This window comes from Giraffa tippelskirchi, chromosome 6 (genome assembly GCF_054371585.1).
Source record: "Giraffa tippelskirchi isolate mGirTip1 chromosome 6, T2T-mGirTip1v1.2.pri, whole genome shotgun sequence".
Taxonomy (NCBI): Eukaryota; Metazoa; Chordata; class Mammalia; order Artiodactyla; family Giraffidae; genus Giraffa; species Giraffa tippelskirchi.
In genome coordinates this window covers 34,549,000-34,571,487 of record NC_137280.1, presented here as the reverse complement: position 1 = coordinate 34,571,487, position 22,488 = coordinate 34,549,000, and the positions used below count along the sequence as shown (strand labels likewise).

At 44.1% G+C, this 22,488-nt stretch overlaps 1 protein-coding gene across 5 annotated transcripts in view; it reads right to left on the bottom strand.

Annotated features, from left to right (window-relative positions):
* PAG1 (phosphoprotein membrane anchor with glycosphingolipid microdomains 1) overlaps nt 1–22,488 on the bottom strand; it is a 167,600-nt gene that overhangs the window by 10,787 nt on the left and 134,325 nt on the right. For 3 of the 5 annotated variants that reach the window (XM_081496686.1, XM_081496685.1, XM_081496687.1), the window contains 4 exons: nt 19,749–19,845; nt 15,409–16,004; nt 10,565–10,624; nt 3,317–5,475 (listed from right to left, as the gene is read on the bottom strand). In XM_081496686.1, coding sequence (XP_081352812.1) covers nt 5,107–5,475; nt 10,565–10,624; nt 15,409–16,004; nt 19,749–19,845 — 1,122 coding nt within the window. In that variant the 3' untranslated portion in view covers nt 3,317–5,106. Of the gene's footprint in view, nt 1–3,316; nt 5,476–10,564; nt 10,625–15,408; nt 16,005–19,748; nt 19,846–22,488 lie in introns of those variants that run through there. The other 2 variants (XR_014055688.1, XR_014055689.1) reach the window with 1 other exon arrangement.

Genomic DNA, 22,488 nt, shown 5'->3' with positions numbered 1-22,488 from the left:
AGTGTTAGTCCCTCAGTCTTGTCCAACTCTTTGCAACCCCATGGACTGTAGCCCACCAGGCTCCTCTGTTAATGGGATTCTCCAGGCAAGAACACTGGAGTAGGTAGCCATGCCCTTCTCCAGGGGGTTTTCCCAACCCAGGGATCGAACCTGGGTCTCCTGCATTGTAGGCAGATTCTTTACCATCTGAGCCACATTTTTAAAAAGCACCCACAATATGGAAGTGATGAGCAAAGAAAAGTTGAATCTAACTGCATTAAGATAAATGATTACCAAAATAATGCTTGAAAAAAATCGTCTTTTTTAAAGCAAAAAATATCTCTCTCATGTCATCTGGCATTAAGAAAAATCTGAACTACAATTTCCTAGTTAAATAAAAGAAGAACCTAGAAAAACAATGAAATACTTTATAAGTATTGGAGATGCATATAAATACAGCTTTAAAATGAGCAGTAGGGGGAAAAAACCATTTATGAATGTATGTTCTCTTCTAGATCATGATTTTATTTAATTTACTTTGGTAATTCCAGATGAAGACTCTAACACAGTTTCTGGATTGATCTCTTAAAGTCAAACACATTCTAAGTGTGTAAAACTCATCTAGTGATACTGTCAGAAAGAATATATTTAAGAAAAGCTACAACACAGAGCAAGAAAATACTACTATAGCACAAAGAATTTAGACTTCATTGCAAATAAAGCAATATTTGATATTATAGACACATGCTCCTATTTTCACTTCGGTCACTTATTAACACCAAACATTACACTTTAACTTTCCTCAGTTACACAGTACAATAAGCCTGTCAAGATTTCCAGGAAATAACCATCAGTACCTACTGTGCTTCCAGCAACCAAAGCTAAGCTGGCTGGTACCAGAAATCAACACTTTCAGAATGGCATCACTAGACTACACGGACTCACAGCAACTATTATCAGGAGCATTTACTCATTTACAAAGTCCTAAATCAGTCTTGAACTGAGGCTCAGATTCTAGCCATGATTACGTCACCATCTCAGAGCAGCACGTGATCCTCCACCACTGCTGTTCATTCTGTGTTAAAATCTCACTGTTTCTGGAGACAGTGAAGTAAATACCTTCAGGTGATAACGGGCCTCTGCTTCTGCCACCTGATTGTGTGTGTGTGGGTCACTATCCTGGCTGACATGGCCCTTGCTGCCTTCGGCCAAATCTCTCCTCAAATACCTATCTGAGAAGGACACCTACTTTCATTTCCTTCTGTCAGGTTGAATATTTAGGGAGCTGCATGAATAAAACTGTTTAAACACACCATTGTCTTTCAGCTAAGAAAATGATGGACATAATTTAAAATCTGCATTCATTAACTGGAGAAATTCACTGAGGGCCAGTTAAGAAGGTTTTCCGGTAATTGTCAAATGAAGATGATTGGGAAAAAAAGAAAATGATTGGACAACTGTTTCTTCTGTTCTGCTTTTATGACAGTAGTCATCACACTAGTAGGATAAACATTCAAAATACATGACAGGATGTATCCTAATTAATTAAGCACCAGAGTGACTTTATATATATATACACGTGCATATATGTATCTGTGTGTATGTAGCCTCCCAGGCTCCTCTGTCCATGGCATTCTCCAGGCAAGAATACTGCAGAGGGTTGCCATTCCCTTCTCCAGGGGATCTTGCCAACCCAGGGATTGAACCTGTGTCTCCCGCATTGCAGGCAGATTCTTTACAGTCTGAGCCACCAGGGAAGCCCTATGTATACAGTTACTGGTAAAAGTAAATAAATGCTCTAATTTGAAAAATGAAAATCAAATATGAGCTAGATCTAGTAACATGCTGAGGTTAAATTTCAGTTCTTTTTGCTAACTACCCTATTGTTAACCTAGCACTCAATTAGAATCAACTCTAAGATTTTAAGGGCAGATAAATCAGTAATTAGCCTTTTTCCCACAAAGGAGAGTGATACTTTCAAAAGCTTTAATAATCCTAAGGATATAATTTAGTGAAGGACAGGAAAAAAAATTTGTGGCAAAGATATGTGCAAAAATCACTTCCTCCTAGAATTTAAAATCTCCTCAAACGTTTCACGTAAAACAGGTTACACTTCCCTGCTGACAGACAATATCTGAGAATCAGTAAAAAATTCTTTGAAACTTTCAAAATACATGAATAAAAGCAAAGATTCTAGGCAAGATTATAATAACCTAGGTTATTATAGTTCAATGCATACATAATATGGATGTCAAATTGAATTTTAAAGATACAGTATAAACTCTTTCTTTCTTGATAATTACCATTCATACACTTAAACTATGTAGCTTTTAAGATGAAAACTTTTTAAAGAAACCATAGGCTTCCAACCTAAAGATTCTAGCACAAAGTTTCAACAAATAAAATTTTAAAAAGTGATAAAATTATGAAATACTGTACTATAGGATTAAAACAGTGATGCTATATCAATAAAAATCCTTTAGTAAGGTACCTAATCGTCTAAACAGCAGAGCCATCTCCCAAAGTTTACTCTGCTTTTCTCACCCCCTAGCCCTATGGATTGTGCTATTACTTATTCTTTCAGCATGTGTTCTGGAGGCCCTTACAGTTCCCTTTTAATACTTTACATCACAACTTATTCTTAGCACAGGTTCTCCAATCGAGAGAGAGATTTCACTGCACACTTTATGGCCATAAGGCATAGCCCTTATTTTGAAACTTCTGGGGGAATTCCGATAATGAAATTTCAAGATGATATGACTATTTATAAAGAGCTTCCCTATATAGAAACAGCTTTACTCTTTAGAGACCATACCCATTTCCTCGGTCATAAGTGAGACATCATGAACTACAACTTTTGAGCAGTCAGGTGCTCATAAAGGACGTGACTGTAGCATGCACAAGGCTAGGTGATTAGTGTGATGTGGCTGTCAGCAGGTACCAAAGCAACCCCATGATACTGAGGATGTTGGGTCAGACTCATTCATAATAAGCAATGAGAATCACTGGGCAAACCAGTGCTTACAAAGGAGATGAATTCAGAGAGTATGGGCCTTGCACCTTTCTAATAAACTTCTCCGTGATCCAAGGTTTTTCTGCCACGATCTTTTGATCAATGATGATTGTGCTTTTATGCACATAAAGTCTTCAGGGGAGAGACTGGGATGATTGGAAAATAACAAGCAAACCATTTACCCCAACTGAGCTACTTTACAATTGCAGAAACGTATTACAGAGCAGTCACAAAATCAAGCCATGAATGCAAGGAATGGAAAAAAACATGCCCGGGAGCTGGTCCCTACAATTTTCAAGATGCTTCATCCTCCCAACTGCATTCTTTGTCCTAATGAGTGAAAACAGCAAGATTATTCAATCTGAAAAGTCGCAGATGTCACAGTGGTACAGAATAATTGCCTCTTTTTTTTTTCTTTACAGTGTAGGAAAAGCTTCTTTTCTGTAGCCCAACGACATAATAGCACTTCAACCAGGTTCCTTTTAAAATGAAAAGTGAACAAGTTTCCCAATGTTGGCCTTATAAAATCTAAAGAGATGATTAAATTCAAACCAGGCTGAGCTCTCAATCTGAGTTATTTCAGCCAAGGATTTTTATAAAATGAAGGGAAAAAAAAAAATCCCAGCAGGCAATTTACATTTGCAAGCACCAGGCTACAGAATTCATCACCTTTTTCTTAAAAACGTAGCTAAACCTTAATGGAATCATAATACTTTCATAAGGTTAATCATCAGTCATCCCTAGTCATATCTTGTTCCTCTTTCCATTTTTACCATTTCAAATATTTCACTATTGCCCACCACAAACCATTGAAAATGATCATTTATGTTTATTCCACTTATTTCTCCAATAAGTCAGCTGATTTTTGACCAAGAGCTCCAAGTACCATTTGAAAAGTCACGTCTTTAAAAACCTTCCATGTTTTAAACACTTGGTTAGAAAAAAGATAACAACTACTGGTACAAGCTTATGTGCTTTATGGTGTCTTTTCAAAATGAGAATATAAATCATTGTACATCAAATCAAAATAGTTAATATATATTTTATCTGGCACTTTCTAGAAATTAGGCATTAAACATAAAATACCTTATAAATTTATATAACAAAAATAAATGTTTATATTTTAATCTCAGATAGATTACCTTAGGGGAGCAGTTCATGTATGAACTCTTGCACCGTCAGCGTGGCAGCGGAGAGCATCAGAAACACATTCAAGTCCACAGCCCTTGGGAGGAGATGGATGCAGTGGCTGCCACCCAAACACGTGGTCTGTGTCCCAACATTGAGATTAAGGCTCTCTATTTTGGAAGAATGAGCTGGACTAAAACAAGTATAGAAGTACCATGATATTCTTTGAAAATACTGAAAAGACTCTGAAGAGTTTCAAACACTGGGAGAAAAAAGCCATGTTGACTATAAAAATAAAATAAAGCATCTAACAATGACTTCAAGTACTTTGGAAGAGGCTGCTGACATGGGGTGCCCAAATCAGAAGGAATGAAGAGCTAGGCAACTCCAGAAGTGTCCCCAGCGCTCTCCACTGGTTGGGGGCTTGGGTTCCCAGGTGCAGCTCTTTGAAGGGGCTGGGGAGCGGACCGGAAATAGCAACCGCAATTTCTTAGCAATGGAAAACACCCACTTGAAGGCAAAGGCCCAGCCTGGTGGGAGAAAATCCATGGAACGAATCATAAATCGGAAGATTTCAAAGAGAAAAATGCCATTCATTTTACTATCAGTAGCAGGCAGCGAAAAGGAGAGAGGGAGAGAAACCCAGCTCCTGTGAATGGCAGTGTTTCAGGCAGGTGAGCTGTGGTTTTTGACGTGTCATTCTTCCTTCCTGCGTGGCTTTCTGCACGAAGAGGGTGAGATCGCTGACAGCCGGGATCCTTCCAGAGCGTGCAGGTGCATGATGCAGGTGTGCTTGGGTATGCCAGTGCCCTGGCAGCAGGGTGCCTACCTCATTTCTCCCCAAACTGAGAAGCAGTTCTGGCATCTCCAACCGTCTTCCCTTCCCTAAAGCAGCATATGAAGTGTGGCTGACGTTGCTTCTTGTCTTCTGCAGCAGCACCGGCTCTGCTGGTTGGTCCTCTGCTAGCTGGGTCCTTTCCAGGCTGCTAGAGCCTGGTGACGTCTCGGCATTGCTGCAAGTCCCCGATGCTCTCGTAGTCATTCTCCTTTGGGCAAAGGCCATGGTGACTGTTGGTCTCTGGGGCAGCCTTCTCTTCCTCTCTGTTTAGAGTCTGTATTGCTTCATAATCTGGCTCAGGCTCCTCGCTGGGCCTGCCTGCTGCTAGAAGTGTGCTGACACTATTCGGCATCTTCTCAAAGTCTTTAACAGTGGCATAGAGATCGTTACAAGAAGAGGGGGACCTGGGAGCGGCTCCTTGCATGGAGGTGTAGGAAGCCTCCGGTACTTTAAGTGACTGTCCTGATTTGTTCCCTGGCTGTCCTTTTTTATGTACTGATGAATACATGGCTGAGATCTAGAAAACAAAGGGGAAAGTGAATAAACAAGCTTCAAGTTTGATTCCTCCCTCCCCCTTTTAGTGACAAGCTAGATTCTTGGGACTATGGGGGTGTGTGTCCCTTTAATTTTTTTCTGATTCCCAAACTTTACGGAGATATTATTGACACACAACACATGTAAGTTTAAGGTGTGCAGCATGATGATTTGATACATATATTATGAAATGATTGCCACAATAAAGTTATTTAACAACTTCTTTACTGTAATTACCATATTTTTGGTGTGTGGTGATAACATTTAAGCTCTATTCTCTTACAAGTTTCAATGCTGTATTATATTCCCAGAACTTATTATAGATGGAAGTTTGACCCTTTGACCAACATCTCCCCATCTCCCCCAGTCCCCAGCCTGAGGCAACCACCATTCTACTCTATTTATGTTTGGCTTTTCTAGATTTCACATCTATGTGAGAATACACAGTATTTGTCTTTCTCTATCTGACTCATTTCACTTAGCACAATGCCCTCAAGATCCATCTATGCTGTTGCAAATGGCAAGGTTTTCTTCTTTTTTATGGATGAATAACATTCCATTATGTGTACATGCATGTGTGTGTGTGTGTGTAATTACATTTTCTTTATCCATTCATCTGTTGATGGACAGTTAGGTTGTTTTCACGACTTGGCTATTGTGAATAATGCTGCAATAAACAGGGGAGTACAGCTATCTCTTGTCGACAGTGTTTTCATTTCTTTTGAATATATACCCAGAAGCCGATTCTTCACAATCTATGCTAATCCTGGAGTACGTAACAACAGAACAATTATATGTGTCGTCTGTAACTTTGTAAGTAGCATAAGTCTATGAAATCCAGCTTCTCTCTAGGTCTGCTGAGGGTTTCAGGGAAGCAGGTAGAGTGGGCAGTGGGTAGAGTGACCACAGCATCGGGTTTTATTCGATTTCTTTATCACAATATTTCACCTGGGGAAAGTTTTGACTACAGAAAACATATATCATACTGGTGATACTCAAACGGGTGGGCTTCAAGTCAGCAGCAGCAGGATCTGGACATTTTTTGGAAAGGCAAACTCTGGGTCCCACCCCAGAATCACTGAGTCACAGACTCTGGGGGTGGGCTGATTCTGATGTCCACTAAGCGCGAGAACCACTGAACCAGACAGTTTAATCCACTCCTCCCGCATCACAAAGGTCTAAACAATAGCTTCTGGATGCTGGTTGGCAGTATACGTATATCTGTCGGAGGATCACTTTCCACTACTTTTTTTTTCTGATTTTATTTATCAATTTTATTGAAGGATAATTGCTTTACAGAATTTTGTTGTTTTTTGCCAAATATCAACACGACTCAGCCATAGGTATACCTCTCCCTCTTGAACCTCCCTCCCATCTTCCTTACCATCCCACCCCTCCACTATTTTTTAAATTAATACTTCATTGCATACTATTGGTTAAATAGACATTCAGAGATGGGGCTAAGGTTTCTTCAGGGGAAAAATTCGTTCTTATATTAAATCAACTCAGAAATGAAATTGGGAGACAATCAACTTGGGGGATGGGCTTCCCAGGTGGCTCAGTAGTGAAGAATTTGCCTGCCAGTGCAGGAGATGCAGGAGAGATGGGTTCAAACCCTGGATCAGGAAGATTCCCTGGAGAAGGAAATGGCTACCCACTCTAGTATTCTTGCCTGAGAAATCCCATGGACAGAGCCGTCTGGTGGACTACAGTCCATGGGGTCGCGGAGAGTCAGACAAGACTGCACCTCTCACGTACCAAAGACAAAAACTTACGGGACACTCTTTCCTTTGGGAAGAACAGACTGTTTCCCAAGCAAACACATTCAGTCTCACTAATATACCTCATCTAGGCACAAACAGGGAAGGCAGGAGGAGAAGGGGATGACAGAGGACGATATGGTTGGATGGCATCACCGACTCGACAGACATGAGTTTGAGCAAACTCTGGGAGACGAAGGACAGGGAAGCCTGGCGTGCTGCAGTCCGTGGGGTTGCAAAGAGTCCGACATGACTGAGCGACTGAACAACAACAACAAAGCCACAAATATTGGGAGAGGTTTCATTTTCTTTGATACAAAAAATGGACTGATTAGGAGATTTTGGAGGGAGGGTATTGTTTTATTGTTAGAAATCATGGTTGGAAATAAGTAAAAATATCCTTCATTACCTGCAGTTATCTTTGCCACAGCGACTGATGTATTAAAACACCCAAGAAATAAGGGAACATACTTCCTGACAGATGCTTGGCTTTGCAAGTGCAGAGGGAGATGTCCTACTCTCACATATCCACATGCTGGGCAGAAAGCTTCCAGCTGGCCTCCAAAGCTTCTTAAGACACGCCTGCCGCATGCTAACTGTCATTTGCATGAGAACTTTCCCTACAGGCTGGTGGCTGGCATTTGCCAGGCCTTGACAATCCAGAGGGTTTGAGTCAGAGAAATAATCTTTATGAAACTCCTGCCTGTTGATTTAACCATTTTCATGCATATTAAGTTAACATTCTCACCTGAGAGGTTTTAACTAAAAAATTCCTTTCAAAATGAGGATTTAGAGTATCTTTCCATTTCAGAAGACTAAAAAAGAAGGCCTCTGCTTTTTGTAGTGAGTTGCCAACATATGAAACTTTTTATTTTAAAGGTGGTCCAAGCCAAAAATGTGGACAGATTATAAAGGGGTGAGTCATGCATGGTAGGGGCTTCCCTGGTGGCTCAGAGGGTAAAAAATCTACCTGCAATGCAGGAGACCCAGGTTCGATCCCTGGGTCAGGAAGATCCCCTGGAGAAGGGCATGGCAACCCACTCCAGTATTCTTGCCTGGAGAATCCCATGGACAGAGGAGGCTGGCAGGCTGCAGTCCATGGGTTGCAAAGAGTTGGACAAAACTGAGCCACTAAGCACGCACACATGGATAGTGATGAAGGGAGCCGGTGTCCTGGATATTTATTCCTCACCTTCAGTGGTAATATCAGGAAGACAAACACAGCTTTATCTGTGAGAGTAACAGTGAGAGCTGGGCCCTCACCACCACCTCACAGAAACGTTTCTCTTCCTCCTTTCTTCCCCGTGGTTCTGTCATAATGGCCTCCACACTTTGTAAGTACTTGGGCCTTCTTGGCTTTTACAGTTTTTTTCTTTTCTTTTTTAAATTACAGGCTCTTTCATTAACTTGCAACTTAATATTATCCCTGGGCATGAACCAAATGTGCGGGAGGGTGTCATTGTAAATTTGAAATCTTATTAACGTTTCTCAAGTCTTCTAATATTCTTTTTATTTTGTATAAATAAAAGGTTTCTCTTCAAGCCCTCTTACTATTTAGCTTTGCAATTTTTCTCTTTAACATCTTTCATCATTATTATTCAGTCTGTAAATTGTTATTATGTTCTCATAAATTACCCTCTTTTCCTCATTTCTCTTCTTTTTATATTCAACCCTTCCCCCATCATTCTGTTAAATTAGGATAATAGTACTTAAAATTCAGGTCTCAGTTTCAGCCTGGACTAACATTATATCACATGAATATAAAAATAAATGATCTCCATATTTATTTTTCCTAAATCTTCCTAGAATGAATACATGGGAGTCACAGTTCTTTATTCTATGTTAAACATTCAACAGTATAACAGGGTCCTATTTTCAAAAGCCACAAACAAATGTAAGATAAGAGGAAAAGTAATTAAAAATTTCACATTTTTTTTTCAGCCTGGCTTGTAGAATCTTAATTCCTTAACCAGGGACTAAACCCATGGCCTCAGCAGTGAAAGCACCGACTTCTAAAAATGGACTGCCAGGGAATTAAAATATTTTCTTACCCCAATGGGATGGCTCCAGGACAGAGAAAAATGCTGGAGGAGGCACAGGAGCCGCTTTGGGCCCTGGTAGGAGGGCCCTGCATTAGTCTCGTGAGGCGTCGGCCCAGCGGAGATGGACAGGGGTGGGGGAACATGGAAGTTAACTTCTGAGGTGGAACTGAAGGGCCTGATTACTGGCTGCATCTGAAGTCAGTGAGGAAAATGGGGTGTTAAGGAGGGCCCCAGGGTTTTGGCTTCTGCAACCAGGTGGATTGATGGCAGTTCCATTCCCTGGAGCAGGAACCATGGTGGGGGCTGGGCAACGTCACACATGTATGTTGCTTTTGTGTGTGTGTGCGTGCCAAGTCATTTCAGTCGTGTCTGACTCCGTGTGACCCCATGGACTGTAGCCCGCCAGGCTCCTCCGTCCATGGGATTCTCCAGGCAAGAATATTGGAGTGGGTTGTCATGCCCTCCTCCAGGGGACCTTTATGACCCAGGGATTGAGCTTGTGTCTCTTATGCCTTCTGCATTGGCAGGTGGGTTCTTTACCACTAGCGCCACCTGGAAAGCCCACATTGCTTTTGTACTCATACACAATTTACTAAGCTAGGCATGCCAGAAAGAGGCTTTATATAGCTAGACAAATTAAGGTGTTCGGCTCTGAATCTAGCTTGCCAAATCCCATAAATACTGGCTTTTACAATTTTAATGCTTCACTGAAAGTTTAACCCATGACTCTTTAGCCCCGGTGCTTGGGAGAATACACCACCCTTTCTTGTTGGTGGCCATGTCTAACCCTACTTCCAGTCTGGAAGTGTTTTTGAAGTTCCCTGCTCTCTGTCTCCCAGAAGCCTAAGCCCTTCTTCTTCTGTCTCCCAGCCTGGAGTAAATTCTCTACACCCATCTGCTCCAATTCCCTGCATATTCCAACCCACTATTAACTTCCTTCTAATGGGAACTTCCTCCCGGATGAAAGCACACACACTTACATTTCTCTCTTCTCATTCCTTTTTCCTCCCCTCCCTTTCTGTTTTTGTCTCCTTCTTCCCTATTGAGCTTCCTTGTTCATCTTGTCCTCTTTCTTGTCTTCCCGTCTTCCAGTTACTCTCTCTGAACCATGATAAAGCCAACATCGCCGACTCTGATCTCCAACCCTAGGCTTAAAGCCTACTTCAGCTTTCTCAAGTGAAGGGTAACATGACAGTGCATTTACTTAAGGCGGGAAGAGCTATTCTCTAGTACAAGAGTTTTTTGATTATTTAAAAGTAACAAAACTCACCTCTTCTTCTGTGAGAGTTGGGTCTTCTTCCCGGGACTTGTATGACAGTGAACTAAGTCTCTGTTAGAACAAAATAAATCAAGAGAGGAGAGTTTAAAGTCAATAATTTAACCTTTTTCTGTGCATATGCTTTGATGTATCTGTCTACAAAAATGTTTTCAAATGATTTTTAGAGAAGAAACTATTTTCTACAAGGAAATTATATAAAGGACCTGAGGAATAAACACATAAGTATGGTTTTACATACCCAGCAGTATTACATTAGCTAAATTTCTTCTAATTTTTTATTTGAATCTGTAGATACAGAAAAACCAAATGATTATGAAGATTACTGTTTCAATTCCTAATTATCACTGAAGGATTGATCGTCAATGAAAGATGGAAAAACTGACTGAAAAAATACCATGGTGTTTGTCAAATCCCTAAATTTTTTATTTCTATAATTTGCATGAGTCATCAGGAAGATTCTTAAGTCATCTGGAAAGTTTTCACAACTAGTGGAGAAATCAACTCACATTTTCTGGCCTCATTTCTTGATGATTCTGGCTCCGGGTTCATTGAATCTCTAACACCTCTCCTGCCTGAATTCTTGTATCCTTCCAAACCTGCCCCCACTCCTTGCCCTCCCTGCACTGACCGTGTGTCCTTGCCCCAGCTCCCTGCTCAGTCTGCACCTCAGACCCCTGTCACCCTAAACCACAGCAGCCCCGCTCTCCCATCTCCCTGCAGGCCCCTTCAGACCAGCACTCACTGTTCACGCCTACTCCTCCCATAACCCAGTTCCAACAAGCCTGCAAAACTGTGGGGCCCCCAACCATTCTTTTCCATTGTCTCACTTCTCCTCAGTGTCCTTCCTTCCTACGCTGTCACACTCCAGCTCCATGGTCAACCATCACTGTCATACTTGAAGTCCTCCACTCCCTTCCTGGTCACTGGAGAACTCACCCCTCAAGTGAGTCCTTAATGCTGCTCTGAATCTTCCTACCCCCTGGCCCCTGCTCTCCTAGCTGCCTTCTTCACATCTTCTCCTCTCTCCCTGAACCCCCAACACCTCATCCATAGCTGAGGACCTTGAGAAAACTGAAGGAATCAAAAGAAATTTCTATAAACTTCTACCCCCCCATCACACCCCCAGTCTTTGCATTCACGCGTCTTCCTTCCTGCCCATTGCCACAAGTGAACTTTCCAGGCTCCACCTTAAGGCAATCCCTTCCTCCTGTGCAGGAGACCCTGGCCCCTTAAACCCACTCGTGGATATAAGCACCAGCAACGCTCCATTCTGTCTACATCAACTTTCCCCTCTACGGGGTCATCCTCATCCACATAAAAACAGGCTATTTATCTAGTCTAAAACCCAAACCAAATCAACCCACCCTTCGAGTTCTATTACTAATTCCATTATAGCAAAACCTCTGAAAAGAGTTGTCTAAAAAAAAAAAAAAAAGAAGCACTCAATTTTTCTCTTCCTATTATCTTTCTAAACCCATTTCAGTCCAGTTTCTGCCTACTAGACTCCAAAGAAACTGCTCTTGCCAAGGATACCGATGCCCACCGTGTCACTGATCTCTCCTGACCCACCTGCTGTGTGTGCTGCAGGGTCTCCCCTTCTTCCCTGAACACTCACTCCTTGGCTTCTAGGACGTTGGATTTTCCTGTTTTTCTCTCCTGTTTTCCTCTCCCTGCTGGCTCCTTTCTTTCCTGGACCTGTGTCCTTGGAACTCTTTAAGTCCCCATTCACACACACTCATGCAGTGATCTCACCCAATGTCAGCTTGAAAAAACTAATTTCTGCTGCTGACTTCTAAATGTACAAGCCCAGCCCAGGCCTATCCATAAGCCTGCTCCTCCATCCAGCTGTTCTCTGATGTTGCTACTTGGATGACCAATATCTATCTCAAACCAATATGTCCAGCCCCGAACTCCCAAATTTGCTTGGCCCACGGTCCTTCTACTTCAGTTCAAGGCAGTCCCACGCTTCCAGGAGCTCAGGCCACCCCCTGGATTCATCACTGTTTCCTCATCCTTTCATCCACATCCGGCCCATCAACAAATCTCCTGGTTCTAGTTTAGTGTCTCCTATTACTTCTGCTGCTCCTACCCTGATCCAACAAGTGTTTCTTGTCTTATTAGAATGGCTACCCAATTGGTCTCCTTGCTTCCATTTTTCACAAGTGAATGTCAACTCCATCAGAGGGATCCCTCTTAAACCCAGATGAAGTCATCCTTCTGCTCAAGGCTTTCAAGCGACCCCATTTTATTCAGATTATAAGCTGAGGCCATACAGAGTTGGGCCCCTGGTTCTCTCTCTTCCAGCTTCTCTTAGCCTTGCTCTCTCCTCTCCAGCCACACCTATACCCTCCTCGTCCCTGGAGAGGCTGGGCCTGCTCTGGCCTCAGGGCCTCCACACTGCTATTCCCTCTACTTCATTTGCTCTTCCCCCAAAACATGAACCAACTCACTCTCTCAACTCCTTTTAATTTTTTGTTCAAATGCCCCTTTGAACAAAGGTAGGCATACCCTGACCACTCTCCTCACAACTGTGCCCCTACCCAACTTTCTCAGTCCCCCAGATTTTGTTCTGATTTTTTTTCCTTTATATTTTAAAGCCTAAGATATACTTTTGTTGTTTAGTCACTAAGTTCTGCCTGACTCTTTTTGAACCCATGGACTGCAGCACGCTACGCTTCCCTGTCCTTCGTTATCTCCTGGAGTTTGCTCAAACTCATGTCCATTGAGTCAGTGATGTTATCTATATAATATATAGATATAGATAATATAATATATATATATATATGGGGCTTCCCTGGCAGCTCAGACGGTAGAGTCTGCCTACAATGCCGGAGACCCAGTTTCGATCCCTGGGTTGGGAAGAGCTCCTGGAGAAGGAAATGGCGACCCACTCCAGTATTCTTGCCTGGAAAATCCCATGGACAGAGGAGCCTGGTGGCCTACAATCCATGGGGTCACAAAGAGTTGGACACGACTGAGCGACTTCACTTTATACATAGGTATAAAAATATACTTTACTTACATACATATATATGTCTTTATCTTCTAACTAAAATGTAAGCTCCACAGGGGCAGAGATTTTTGTTCATTTATATGTTTGTTCACTAGTGCATTCCTAGCACCTAGATCTTGCAGCTTACAGTGGAAAAGCTCATTAAAATCTTTTTGCAAATGAATGCATGAATATTAAGCATTTCAAGTTCTCCCAATCACTTAAAATGAGAATGGTTTATATGGAAACGATAGATCATTCATCCTTATATTTCTACAGAAAGGTAATCTGGTTCCCAGATGGATATTTCCAGTTTCTAATGTGACATCTGGAGAATTGCTTACTTGGCAGTGGTTAGACAATCAACTCTCCTATCTATCATCTGCTTGTAAGTAAAAAAAGGTTTAACTGTTTTAAGCAGCATAAACTTCACATTAGTTTTATTATCCTTGGTTATACAAAGGGCAAAAAATTGGGCTGCATTTTTGCCTTTAACGAATATGCTCATAAACACTTCATTCATTGGTGTTATCAACAGCTTACTTCACGGGTAGCGTGAAAAGCTGAAATACATTCAGAGAACACTATGCAGAATGACCCCTTGGAATAAGGGCTTCCCAAGTGACGCTAGTGGTAAAGAACCCACCTGCCAATGCAAGAGACAGAAGAGACGAAGTTTCCATCCCTGGGTCGGGAAGATCCCCTAGAGGAGGGCATGGCAACCCACTCCAGTATCTTTGCCTGGAGAATCCCATAGACAGAAGAGCCTAGCAGGTTACAGTCTATGGGGTCACAGAGTCAGACATGACTGAAGCGACTTAGCACGCACATATAACCCTAGACAGGGTTCCCCTTTTGATCATGAACTCCACAAGCTTTCTAAGGCTGCTATTGACTGACTAGTCCCTACTTGGCCTTCCTACCAAAACCTGGACTTCCCTGGTGGCTCAGATGGTAAAGCGTCTGCCTACAATGTGGGAAACCCGGGTTCTATCCCTGGGTCGGGAAGATCCCCTGGAGAAGAAAATGGTACCCCACTTCTGTATTCTTGCCTGGAAAATCCCATGGGTGGAAGAGCCTGGTAGGCTACAGTCCACGGGGTCACAAAGAGTCGGACACGACTGAGTGACTTCACTTCACTTCACCGAAACCTGAGAAGAGAACCCTACTGTTGTCTCTGCAGAGAATGGAAAATCCCAAGGTAATGCTGACAGCTGGAGATGAGAATTCCAAGCTACTGTGGCTCAGATGTCAGCTCATGGGACAAACACAGAGAAGGCTAAGGGATTCTTACTGCATTTTAGAGCTCTATTGAACATCTAAACTTAAGAGTCACAGATTATTGTTTAGAAATTGTCATAAAATAAAATCTCTTACTTGACTCCTATAAAAGTCTATACATAACCAGATATGCCCGGCAGCGCCTGCAGGCTTGTTCCTGGGCTCTGATTTCTGGGACCCCGGCTGTGGGGGTGGGGATCACCCCACTGCTTGGGATGGCGACAAGTAGAAGAGGCTAAACGGGCAGCAAAGTCTCATCTGTCTAGTTCTTGGTCTTCAAAATGAAGAAAACAATACTTGGCCCCAATTAGACATGATGCAAAAACTGGAAAATATTCAAGGTGCCAAGACAGAAATATTTTGTAAACATGAGTTTTCAGTATTTTACTAGTTGGAGGGGTAAAAAAATTCAAACACAGCTTACATGAAAACAGCTTTTATCATTCAACGCACGTGAAGGTGCCAACATGAATTGCTTAAAATACCGTGCAAACAAACGCCCCAGGTTTAGCTAGATTCCCAGTCAGGACAAAAGCTCTGAAACAAAAGTGTAGGAGCCCACCTTGTTGGTTTCACTGGTCCCCTCCGCGGCGCCCTCTTCTGCTTGACTCTCTTCCTTCGGAAGGTTTTCGTCGTCCAGGCGTTTCACGGGGACAGGAGGCGGGGCCTCCTCTTCTGGATCACATGAATTTCCAAGAAGAATCTCCGCGTTGACACTCTGTCGACACTTCTTGTTTCTGTCCACCGAGGCATACTCGGCAAAGTCTGTTCTGCTGTTGGCCTGCGGCCCCGGAAGCTCTTTCACACCGGAAGTCGACTTCGACCTACCGCTGTGGCCGCGACTCGGCTGGGCAGTTGCTGTCACCTCCTTAATTTCGTTCACGGTTTCATACAAGCAGTCCTCCACCATGTTTTCTTGCGAGGAACTATCCTTGAGCACTTCATAGGGTCCTTCCATCCCCAGACCCTGGTCCCCGTCCACACTTCTCCCATTGTGCATCGTGTCCACGGAGCTCTCAGGGGGAATTCTGGGCAACTCTCGGCTTTGATGACATTTTGGCTTCCCTGTGCTGTCCTGGGAGTCTAGCAGATCCGAAGCCGAGGTCTGGACTTCCTCATAATGTTGCATGCAGGTCACCGTGCTGTCTTCTGAAAGAACTAAAGTAGCAGGATTATTAAAAGTGGAGCAAGACGCTTCCTTATAGAAGAGATTCGGATAATGTCAAGTGAGATGAAATCAAGGTACTGGTTTTTTATTTGACTTGAGGTCGCAAATTGTACATGATGTGACTGTTCGTGGAAATCTGGGCTTCCCTGGTGGCTCAGATGGTATAGAATCTGCCTGCCAGGGCAGAAGATGCAGGTTCAATACCTAGGTTGGGAAGATCCCCTGGAGGAGGGAATGGCCACCCACAACAGTATTCTTGCCTGGGAAATCCCACGGACAGAGGAGCCTGGTGGGCTTCGGTCCATGCGCAAGGAGTCAGACATGACTGAGCGACTAACACACATTCTTATTTCAATCACAGTGTAAACTAAAGCCATCCATTACATCTCTCCAATACAGTATGTAATAAAATGTCTTGGCTATAAATCTGGGTCACAATTACACAACATTTGTGGTTACTCCTGATGGGCTTCTTGTAGGCAGTGTTCAAGTGACCAGAGGATGAAAGTGATGCTGCAAGGGGCCAGACTGTGTGTGCGGGGGCACTGGGCACCTGAAGGGGGGCATGCATGGCGACCATTCCCCGTTTGGAGGGACTAATTAGGAGTCCTCCTCCTTCACGGGTCACTTTGTTTGACAGACATGATGGAAACCATGGGGCAAAACTGTGGCCAAAACAGTGTCCCAAGGGGTCCGCCTAACCTGGGCCTTTTTAAAGCTTTTCCCTCCATCTCACTGCCCCCTCCCCCACCCCAACATTTCTACCTCAAATTAGAAAATGCAAACAAGAAATTCTTAGATTGCCACAGAAATGTAACTCTGTGGAGGCATTCAGTCATCCTTTAATCAAATGATTTTTTTAGTATCAGTTCATTTATTTTAATTGGAGGATAATTAAATATTGTAATGGCTTTTGCATTAAATGCTTTTGAGTGCCTGCTAGGAGCCAGGGATGGTTGAAGCGCTGGATACATCCTTCATCAGTGATGTCCAATGAGTCTGTGCTGCGGGTACCGACACTGTAGTGAGCCAGCTGTTAAATGACTGTGTCTTGCATGTTCTTTATATACTGTATATCCTTCATATATCTGTGTGTGTTTAAGTGCCAATGTATACCTAAACATATATTTATACTGGTATATTCATATGCACTTACTTTATATTTTTGTTACATATTCCTTATATATTATATATAGCCTATATATGCAAATGTGTATTTATAACTTAACAGTTTTTTAACCTACTTGTTTTTACTGACTAAACTGGGGTTCTCTAAGCACTTGAGTCCAGAATAGTATCTATAGTATGGCTGATCTCACTAGGTTTTTACATGAAAAACGAAATGAGTGAAAGAATGAATAAAGTGCTTACCTCCTGTTGTGAAAAAACAAAAGACTACTTCTCTTTGGGGAGGGGGCTAGAAATATACTCCCTAAGGAGTATCTGGTCTTCCCCAGTGGCTCAGATGGTAAAGAATCTGCCTGCAATGCAGGAGATCTGGGTTTGATCTCTGGGTTGGGAAGATCCTCTGGAGAAGGGAATTGCTACCCACTCTGGTATTCTTGCCTGGAGAATTCCATGGACAGAGGAGCCTAGCAGGCTACAGTCCATAGTGTCGCAAAGAACTGGACACGACATCTGGGGAAATTGATAATGGATCTTTTGATCTGTGAAGTTGTCACCATCACTCACTGTGTCTGAATACATAATCATCATGGAGGAGGTGAACTTTTACCCTCTGGATTTAGACGTCTGTGTCCTGGTAGACAGAGAACTGGCGTCTGAAGACACAGTGTCAATCCTGACTGCCCCACAGTTTCCTGGTCTATAAATGGAGGTAAGAAGAGGATTTGCTATCTCAGGTGAAAGCATTCTGTAAACTGCACCATGGAAATGTAGTTGTGACTTCTGTCAGCATTCACATCAGGCAGTGAGCGTGTAAACGGGGTGCCTAGGACTCAGATCAAAGGTTCACATTACAGATCCTTAGTGCATAGACCATAAGATCTTAGGCAAATTAATAACTTCTCTATGCCAGGCAGAATAACGCACCCCTAGGTGTCCACAACCTAATCCCTAGATTCCGTGAATGTGTTTTGTTACATGGCAAGGGAGGAATTAAGGACAAGGATAAACTACCTACCTGTTGACCTTGAGATGGGGAGGAACCTGGGCATCCAGGTGGGCCTAGTGTAATTGCTGCTGCTGCTGCTAAGTCGCTTCAGTCGTGTCCGACTCTGTGCGACCCCATAGACGGCAGCCCACCAGGCTCCGCCGTCCCTGGGATTCTCCAGGCAAGAATACTGGAGTGGGTTGCCATTTCCTTCTCCAGTGCATGAAAGGGTAAAGTGAAAGTGAAGTCGCTCAGTCGTGTCCGACTCTTACCGACCCCATGGACTGTAGCCCACTAGGCTCCTCTGTCCATGGGATTTTCTAGGCAAGAGTACTGGAGTGGGGTGCCATTGCCTTCTCCGCTAGTGTAATTAGGAGGGTCCTTATAAGTGAAAGGGGCTTCCCTGGTGGCTTAGATAGTAAAGAATCTGCCTGCAATATGGAAGACCTGGGTTTGATCCATGGGTGGGGAAGATCTCCTGGAGAAGGAAATTACCATTTCCTTCCCAGAGTGGGAAATTACCCACTCCAGTATTTTTGCCTGGAAAATTCCATGGACAGAGGAGCCTGGTAGGCTACAGTCCACGGGGTCGCAAAGAGTCAGACATGACTGAGCGGCTGACACCTGTGAGTAGAAGGGGCAGGAGAGCCTGCGAGAGGCTTGACGATGGAGAGAAAGGCCTGGACCAACGAATGCGGGCAGCTTCTAGAAGCTGAAGCAGGCGAGGAACCAGATTCTCCCCTAGAGTCTGGGGAAGAAATGCCGCCATGCTGGTACTGGGCTGGACAATACTTACAGATTTTAGCCCAGGGAGACCCGGTTCAGACTCTGATACCCAGAGCTGTAAATTAATCTGTGCTGTTCTCAGACACTCACTTTGTGGTAATTTGCTGCAGCAGCAATGTTTCAGTTGCCTCATCTGTAAACTGAGGATAGTAGTAATCTCCATCTTACAGGGCAGTAGTAATACTAGTGATAGTAATCGTATAGGGTAGCAGTAATCTTACAGTTGTTAGCATACATGAGTTCATAAACATTCAGATCTTAGAGTGATGGCACACAGTAGCCAACTCATAGATACTAAGTTTTCATCCAAATGATATTATTTTTTGCTAAAACTGGCAGTAATACAAAAGGAGAGCAAGAACACATTTCCTAGTTTTTTTGAGCTACATTTTCTTTTTTCAGGTGTGAACGGTTTATTGAAAGGTATAAGAAATACAGTGGATAAGGTAGCCAATAAAGCCTGCATTAGTAAGCCAGCTTCCAAATACGTGACTGGAGCCGAATCCTGCAGGAAAAGTCTGGAAAAACAGAGCAATAAACACGCCTACGAGTTATCTCAGCCAAGGGACGAGGGACCCCCCTCCTTGTACCACTCATCGGTGAAGGGCTGCCTTGGGGAAGATATTAATTCCCAGGTACTTCCATCCAGGTCATGCAACCAAGTGGGGTTCTAGCAGTTCTGCTGGGAGGAGCAGGAGCTGGTGTTATAAAGAAATGATGATGGTAACTGCGGTGGTGTTCTGAGCTACATTTTCTGACCTTTCTGAGCTACATTTCTAGTCCTTTCTCAGGGAATGAGGCCTGCCCAGAAAGCTGGAGTTGTGGCAGCACTTACTGTCTCCATTGGTGAGTGCTCCGTTCTGCTCGCTGCTGGGGGGAGCATCTGTGGTCAGGCTGGTTACTGAACGGCTGAACATCTCCTTGTCAGAAGGCTGCAAGAACAAAGGCGCCAAGCGAGTCAGACTGCAGGGCAGAGGGGAATAGCCATGCCTTTTTGTTGTTGTTTTATTTATATTTATTTGTTTGGTCAAACTGTATAGCCTGTGGGATCTTAGTTCCCCAACAGGGATTGAATCCCAGCCCTTGGCAGTGAGAGCGTGGAGTCCTAACCACTGGACTACCAGGGAATTCCCTCCATGGCTTTTTCTAAAAATGAAAACAGCAGCAACAAAACCCAGACCTGCTACTTAGATGCAAATTAAGCGAAATGAAATGAAATTGAGTTCCTCAGTTGGGCTAGCTGCATGTAAAGGGCTCAACAGCCACACGGGGGTAGTGGCCATTCTGTCAGTGCAGCCGAGCCATCTTGGTGGAAGGTTCTATTGGACAGAGCTGTCCTGGGAATCTTCCGAGGCTGCCACCCACAGACCTTCCCTTCCCAGATCACAAATGGGCTACAGTAGGTCATGGGGAGTCAGTCTCTTAGTTCAAGGCAAGGCAGGAAGGGGAAGCCCCAGGGCTGATCAGAATCAGCTCCAGCAGACAGCGGCCTCATCTTTCTCCCAGAGATGCCAGAAATGTTACCCTTTTCAAAGGTGTGTCACGCTGAGGAAAACAAGGGAAAACATCACCTTTGTCATCTGAAGGGAAGAGACTTAAATCTGATCAAAGATAAATGTCACTGATGTCTGAGATGTTCATAATCAGCCAAGTCTCCACTTGAAGGTTCACAAAAACTGTCATATGCTAAAACTTAGGTCTGCAAACCTTCATTATTCTCACAAACAAATTCAGGACACTTGTGGGGGAAGAATGCCATTGATTGTTTTCTACTGGGCTTATCAGCAGGAGTGGACAATACAGGGTATAATACACAAGGCTGAGCTACAGTTGGAAGTAAGTTGCTAGATCACGTATTTCTTGAAATATGCCGCCTGTCTCACATAGCAGCTGAATCACTGCTGATACGGTCTGCTCCCCCATCCCGCTCAAGGAGTGCATGCAGGACACAGGTTGCCACACCCGACAGGCTCCAGGAGTCCACACAGGAAGTTCTGATGTAAATAGCACCACAACCTTGGCTACCTGGCTTCTCAAATTCTCTGACTCCTGACTGGCAACCAAGTAATAATAACAGAGGGCACTTCCCAGGTGGCTCAGTGGCTCAGTGGTAAAGAATACACCTGCCAAGCAGGAGACATGGGTTTGATCACTAATCCGGGAAGATCCCCTGGAGGAGGAAATGGCAACCCACTCCAGTATTCTTGCCTGGGAAATCCCATGGACAGAGGAGCCTGGGGGGCTATAGTCCACGGGGTTGCAAAGAGTTGGACATGACTTGGTGACTAAACCACAACAATAATAACAGAGTACGGTGTAGCTCATGCTCATCATGATCCAGAAGCTTACTGGGAGTCAACTGTTTCAATCCCATGAAAGGGGACCCCCTTTCCCCTGGGTCACCCCTGGACCTGCGTGTGTGTGTGAAGCTACAGCAGAGGCGCCACCTTCTCCCCCACCTACCTTCTGGGTGCAATCTAACAGAGGTGCTGGGGACAGGTGAGAAGTGGGGACACAGACAACCAGAGGGAGGGCAGTGCTGAGAAGCTGGGAAGAAGTGGGTGGGTGAGCCATCTGCACACAGAGACTAAAGGAAGGATCCCCAGAAGCTCCTAGAAGTGGAGATCTGACCACTTTGTGGCCTGGGCTGGAAGAGTTGCCACGTTCACAGGGCAGGGAGCCCAGGGCTGGAGACGCCTGCTGGGGGCGGGGCTCGGAACCTGACTGCTGGCTGCTTTTTTCATTCCAGACCTCACGTGACATCCCTCATTCATCCATCCTTCCTCTTTGCCCCTTCTTCCTCTGACAGATTTACAGTCGTTCTTGAGAAATTACGTCTAGGAGAGGAAGCATCTTCATAGTTTTATCCTGCTGTATACGAAGGCAGGGCCTGCCGTGGTGACTCAGCAGAAAAGAATCCGCCTGCCAAGCAGGAGATATGGGTTCAATCCCTGGGTTGGAAAGATCCCCTGGAGGAGGGCATGGCAACCCACCCCGGTATCGTTGCCTGGAGAATCCCATGGACAGAGGAGGCTGGTGGGCTACAGTCCATGGGGTCGCAAAGAGTCGGACATGACTTAGTGACTCAAAACAACTTAGTGACTCAACAACAACAATTCGAGGGTGGCCCGTCCCCAGCTGTTAGTATTGTTCAGCCAGTTAAGGGCACAGGCCTGAGGGGAACAAGGTGGGACCATGACACCCAAGCTGCGCCCCACTTGGGTGGATCCCAGGGCTTGTCAGGACCCTGTAGGACACAGAGGAGGAGAACTCGGCCAGGCCATCTAGGATGCTGGGGGTCTCAGGCTCCTGTGAACTTACTGATCAGCTGTTATAGGTTGAATTTTCATCCTCCCCAAATTCCTGTAGTGAAGTCCTAACCCTCAATACATCAGAACTGAATTCAGAACTGACCTCCTATGGACTCAGGGTCATTGCAGATGAAACAGGTTTAAGATGAGGGATGAGGTCACATCAGAGGCCTTCTAAAAGGGGAACTTGGACAGACATAAATACACACAGAGGGAAGATGGTATGAAGAGTCACAGGGACAGATATGACAGTGAGGGCAGAGT